The following is a 6,086-nucleotide window of genomic DNA, read 5'->3' on the forward strand; positions in this document are numbered from 1 at the left end:
CCCTAGTCAACAATTCCAATAAACACAATTACTACAAATCAAACATATTATGAATAAACGAAGAATATGACTGCAAAACATAATGATACTATACAATGTAAACAACTAATTACAGAATGGGTAGTTAACCCTATGACAGCAAACTGATGTTTTGTATTTTCAGAGAAGTAGTTAACAGAATAATGCTGCTCTGCTCTAGTTAGTTAACACCCAATCCCAATTTGGACTCAGCAATAACAATGTAAATCATATGCAGCAGTAGCAATTAGAGTGCTAAACATGGAGGCAGTAAACCCTAACCCTAATCCCCAATTTCAATAAGCAAAAAATGGAAGAGTGGAACACTTACAGCACACCACTGATGCCATGACTCCACTGATGGGCGGTGCTAGGGTTGGCCACCCAAATCCGCGCCATCCGCAGCCTCTGCTCCATCGACAACGCCGGCTCCGCAAAATCGTCGTCGTCGCTACTGTACTCCGAGGTGGAGTAGCCACCACTACCGTCGAGGCCTAAGCGGGGGAGGTCGCCGCCACTGCCACCGTCACCGCCCCAGCCCTCGCCGCTTGCCGGAGTCGCAGACGACATCGTATCCTAGGGCACAACAGCCGCAGGGGAGAGGAGGGCCCGAGAGAGGAGCAGCCACGGGGGAGAGGACAGCGCCTAAGCAGTTCGAGCCAGGGCTGCGACGGGGTGGTGTGGCGGCCGGCGGGGCGGGCGGGGAGACAAGCGGCGGTGAGGGAGCGAGGAGGAGGAAGAGGGCAGAGTACGGGTCGGGGTGTGGCTCGACCGCACCAGCCGCCGCTCAACTGTTCGACCCGGGGCTCGTCCGAGTCAGCGCGTGGGCACGCGCTCACTGGCCAGCGTGGCACCTGACGGGCGGGCCCAACCGGTCAGAATACCTGTCAATACGTATAAAACACACTTTTAGCATCTTTTGCAACGTCTCGCCCCAAACTTGGTACTGACACGTAAAAATTATCAATCTTGATGCCAATCTGCTTCCAATGTCCCAATTATGGTACTTCTGTGCAATTTACTCCGTGGGCCGAGATAGTTTGACTTCATCAAACGGCGGTTGCGATTTCACCTCCGTTGCCGCCGCTCGACCTTAGGACAGCTTCGACATACATGGCCTCCCAACTAGGTCCACCATCGCCGTCGCTGGAGCCGGCGGCTACAACCGCCGACATCACTGCTATCGGCGAAGACCTCCTCCGCGAGGTCTTCCTCCGCCTCCCCTCCCCCCCGAGCCTCGTCCGCGCCACCCTCGCGTGCCGCACCTTCCTCTGCACCGTCCGATCGTGCCCCATCTTCCTCCACCGCTTCCTGGCGCTCCACCCGCCCCAAATCCTTGGATTCTTCGAAGGATGGAAAACAGGCATCCCTTTGTTCATCCCCTTCCGCGACCCCTCCGACCCTGACCTCGCCGCCGCCGTCTGCGGTGCGGATTTCCTCCTCACCCGCCTCCTGGAAGACAGCGGCGACCCAGGGTGGGACATCAAGGATTGCCGCTGCGGCCACCTCCTCCTCCACAACAGGCGCACTAAGCAGATCGCTGCCTACAACCCCCTCACGCAGGCGCTGGATATCTTCCCCCACCCGCCACGAGAGACCTGCGGTCCTCGCTACCTTCTTTACCGCATCATCTTCCCTAAAGAGGACCAGAGGGCGTTCCATGTGGTTTGTTTCCGTCGCCGCAAGTCGTGCCGGGGTTCGCGACTTCGGATCTCTGTCTTCTCGTCAGTCAGCAGGGAGTGGCAGTGTTTCTCGTGGGTATGTGTACAAAACTTGACGCCGCAGCCTCGGAAGGATGGAGGCGACGTATGGTCTTACATTGCTACACTGGTGAGTGGATCTGACCGATTGGCCTATTGGAAAGACAAAGATCAAGCATACATGGTCGTGCTCAACACCCCCACGCCGCATTTATCTCCAATGGGTTTGCCGCCACCCTCGGAAGATTATGAGCTTGGTCGGACCAAGGATGGGAAGCTCTGTTTGGTTTGCATAGATGACGTCTATGCAAACAAAGGAACACTTGCTGTTTGGTTTTGTAGAGTTGATAGTGATGGTTCGGACGAATGGATGCCGCACAAGGTTTTCCCACTGAGTGCTTTTATTGATGTCACCATGTGTTCAGAAGAGTATGATGTTATGGTGCAAGTTGTGATGGTCTTGGATGGATTTGTGTTCCTGTCTGTTAGTTATGCGAGGTATACCGAGTGCCTAATATCCTTCTGCCTGGAAACAGAGAATGTAAACAAGCTCTTCACTCATACATTGGACTGCAATATTCATCCCTACTTCATGGTGTGGCCTCCTTCTTTGGTACGCAACGAGGTGAGCCCTTGCTTCAAGATGCTGGTAAAATTTCTCCCGACGCCGTGATTTGTAGGCAGTTAGGTTACTTGAGAAGTTGAGAGCAATGGATTATGTATGCCAGTGATAATCTGCCGTCAGTCTCATATTTTACAAGTCTGGTCAACCTATTTTAGTTGGTTACAGAGCCATGACTTAAATTCTTACTCTAGTTATAACAACACCTGTGTGTGTAAATCATAATACGGGTGTTCAATTGCAGATTGTATGCAATAGTATAGTTTCTTTCCATGTGGTTTGTGCAGATTATATGAATCTGCATTGACAGTATCTTAGGCTAGAATTTTCTCTCCACTAAAATGTTGTCTAGACAATGTAATCCTGACCGCTATAAAGGCGTTGGTGGAACAAGTATCTTATTTCACTTCTGCTGCTTCGGTCGTCGCTCAATAAATTTGTCTTGTTTCTATACAAACACTTGAATCTTACTTATGCTGAAATCTTTTGATATGTCTCAGGAGGATTCAGATACCAAACTTACTAGCGACAATGTGACAGATGATGGCCCCGTGGGCATAGAAGCAACCCCCTCTGTTTTCGGATTGTGTGAAGAGAAGACACCATCTACTAGTTTCATACACTTGTAGCTAGGATAGCAAGGGAACGATGGAGACATAAGCTATGGCTAATGAGTGTAACCATTAGTATGACTATTTGGCAAGAGACCAAACCATGAGCTTTATCTTCTTGGAGGTTGCTATTTTACTATGCAGCATCACTGAGTTGAGACCCAATTTGCATCTCAGCTTGAGTACTTGACCTTAGTGGGCCCACTCTATTTAGTCTTGTCTTTTTATTATTTGTCTCAGCCTGATGTCCTTTGTATCATTCCATTATGGTAGTTGGTTTCCTTCTCCTTGGTTTTACATCTGAAACTGGTAACGATGTTGCTGAAGGGGCATCGATTTTGTTTAAAACATTACCGGGATTTTAGCTCGCTTGCATAATTTTAAAGACTAGTAAGATATTTAAGTTTGAAGTTCTAGATTTGTCCTAAGTAAAAAATCTTTAAGTTTGTCCAAGTCTAAAAATATATATCCTTTTTGACTGGCCCAATGGCTTTGCTTCTGTATCCTTGTAATGTGTTGTTCACTTGTTCAGTATCTTGCTCTTCACTAGCTCCGTATATGTTGTTTTATTGCTTTGTTTCGATTTCCAGCTCCTAGGTCTACATGTAGTTGATAGCTATTTTCTCCATTGGTCTTGTTAATGGCCCATTCTATATGCACGTTCAGGCCTCCCTCTCTAGTGTTGATATGTTGAGAAAATTACAAAAAATGACCACATTTGGTGCAAGGTCATCACATACCACCATCCACTAAGTTTTGCCGAGTGCAAAATGTTGGGCACTCGACGAAGACCACCAAACCGAGCGCAAGAATAATAACGCTCGACAAAGAGCTTTACCTAGTACCGTAAACATAGCACTCGGTAAAGATATGCTTTGACGAGTTCCTGCCACGTGGCACTCTGCAAACACATCTTTCCCCTTTTCCTTTTTAATCACTTCTTTTGTTTCTTTTGTTTTGTACAATAATTGTTTTCTTTTTCTCTTTTATGCTTTGTTATTGTCTACATTATCTATTTTTATTTTTATTTTTTATTTTTATTTTGTCCTTTTCTTTTCACCTCTCAGTTCCTTCTATAGGCATTTAGTGGTTATAATTTAAATTTAAACTGCAATTGTATGAAAACATTGGGATGGAAAATCCGATTTGTTTCTTTAGTCTTTGTTTAGGACTTATCCAAGAAAATGAAAGGAATTCCGAAGCATCAAAACTCCCCTGAACATGGAGGTTATTGGCCGTCAGGACTAATGCAGAGCAATGCCAGCCACGAAGTTGCAGATCATATCGTGTATATCCACCTTGGGATGAGCATAGGATTTGCGGTCGGCCTTTGGGCGGTGTTCTGCACCGTGTTACTGAGGACAAGCTGGGTCATTGCCTACTTCAAGATCATTTTTTTACGGGTAACCTACTTCTAGATCATTGACAAGCTGTGTAACAGGGTTTATGTGTGGGTGGTTACAACTTGGGCTTGCCTGATGAAAAAGACCTGCGACGGTGCACCTTGAGTGAGCCAGCGGCTTGTGCAGTTGAACTGCTCAAGAGCTGTATGTTATTGGTTTGTGTTTGGAGAGTAAGTGATAATTTGGTGTGTGTATGTGTTCTGCTACTGTGTACTAGTTTCTGGTGTTGTGAGGTGTGAGCTACCTATAGTATAGCACACCACAATATATTGCATGACATGAAAAGAGGGGCATTTGGAGCTCTGCCATAATGGAGGCCAATTTTTTTGAAAAATTCAAGAACTTTTCAATTAAAAAAATGAAAAATTGTACTAGTAAACAGGGATGTGTTATGTATGTGTGTAAAATTTCAGAATGAAATACCTTGAAATACGATCTGTGCAAAATAAGACAAATTCATGGACTTTGAGGATGAATAGTGCATCTACTAAAAAGCCTCGGTTTTGTTTTGTTGTCTAGCACTCATTTTAACGTATTTCATCCTGAAAATTTACACACTTGTGCATTATGTCTCTAAGTATATGTGTAGTTTTTTTTTAATGTGAAAATTTGAATTTTGATCATTTTAAAGTCGGCCTCCATGGAGGCGGAGCTTCATTGATCATTTTTTAGCGTGAAAATGTTCACTAAATTGTATAAGATGCCATGTTTTGTAGACATGGGCCTATTTGTTTGATGAATTAGATTGTGCACCTCTTGTTTTAGGTGCTTTATTTAGGGGAAATCGTTGTCATTTTATTCAAAGTTCATAGCTCCCTCAGTAGCAATCGAGCTAACACACTCAGGAGATACATGGAGCCAAGTTTTACATAGAGATCTAATACAACCTTCCCTAGCTAAGACATGTGCAACTTTATTTGCCAAACGTCGCACCCAAGCAACCCTAAACTCCTGAAAAGAGCTCAGTAAATCTTTGACCTCCTCAACTAGTTGAGAAATCCTTTTGCACATTTTTGATCTTACTCACCGCTCCCCGAGAATCTGTTTCGAGGAACACCTTCTAGACTTGTAGTTCTTGAGCCAGGATTAGAGCCCTCTGGCACGCCAATAGCTCGGCCACCTCTGCATCGTGAATCTTTATGTGCGACTACTTTGAAAGCTAAATACTTTTCGAATAGAGACTTACTGAATGGGCAAAAATGACAAATTTGACCTGTGGACAAAAAAAATTCACAAAGTGAACTGTTATTGAAAATTTTCACTCCGCTGACCTTTTTGTGTAGCGCCCGACAGCTAGGCGCCACACTACACTGTGCAGCGCCTAACTGACAGGCGTTACACGCCTGACAAGCGTCGCACCTCAGGCTGCCTAAAAATTGCTAAGTCAGTGTGCAACGCCTGAGAGCTAGGCGTTACACTGTACAGTGCAGCGCCTAGTGTCTAGGCGTTGCACTAGTCTATATGCACCGGTGCCGCGCTATGCCTGGCCAAAAACGTTTACGTGTACCATCAGTTTGCATGCATCAGTTAATTGGGGACAAAATTACTGTTCTGACCTATTTGGCTAAGAAAATCCCGATTTGACCTCGTTTTGAAAAAAAAATTGTTTCTGACCTTTTTAGGTGACGCCAACATCCCTGGCGTCTGGGTTGCAAAGCAGACGCCACGGACCCTGGCGTCTGGCCCCTGGCCCGCACTGCCCGCCTGCCCGTTGACTTGCTGACGTGGCAAA

The 6,086-nt window shown here is 45.9% G+C and overlaps 1 protein-coding gene across 1 annotated transcript; it reads left to right on the forward strand.

Annotated features, from left to right (window-relative positions):
- Window positions 1-1,110: 1,110 nt before the first annotated feature.
- Window positions 1,111-3,311, forward strand: LOC123116760 (uncharacterized). Its single transcript, XM_044537670.1, has 2 exons — window positions 1,111-2,343; window positions 2,841-3,311. The coding sequence occupies exons 1-2, from the start codon at window positions 1,132-1,134 to the stop codon at window positions 2,967-2,969; spliced, it is 1,341 nt and encodes a 446-aa protein (XP_044393605.1). The 5' UTR covers window positions 1,111-1,131; the 3' UTR covers window positions 2,970-3,311.
- The last annotated feature ends 2,775 nt before the right edge of the window (window positions 3,312-6,086 follow it).

Source organism: Triticum aestivum, chromosome 5B (genome assembly GCF_018294505.1).
Source record: "Triticum aestivum cultivar Chinese Spring chromosome 5B, IWGSC CS RefSeq v2.1, whole genome shotgun sequence".
Taxonomy (NCBI): Eukaryota; Viridiplantae; Streptophyta; class Magnoliopsida; order Poales; family Poaceae; genus Triticum; species Triticum aestivum.

Excerpts from the sequence above, each read along its gene's own strand:
- LOC123116760 (XM_044537670.1), top strand. The coding sequence starts at position 1,132 with ATGGCCTCCCAACTAGGTCCACCATCGCCGTCGCTGGAGCCGGCGGCT. Across the intron at positions 2,344-2,840 it reads CTTCTTTGGTACGCAACGAG|GAGGATTCAGATACCAAACT; the intron begins GTGAGCCCTTGC and ends GATATGTCTCAG.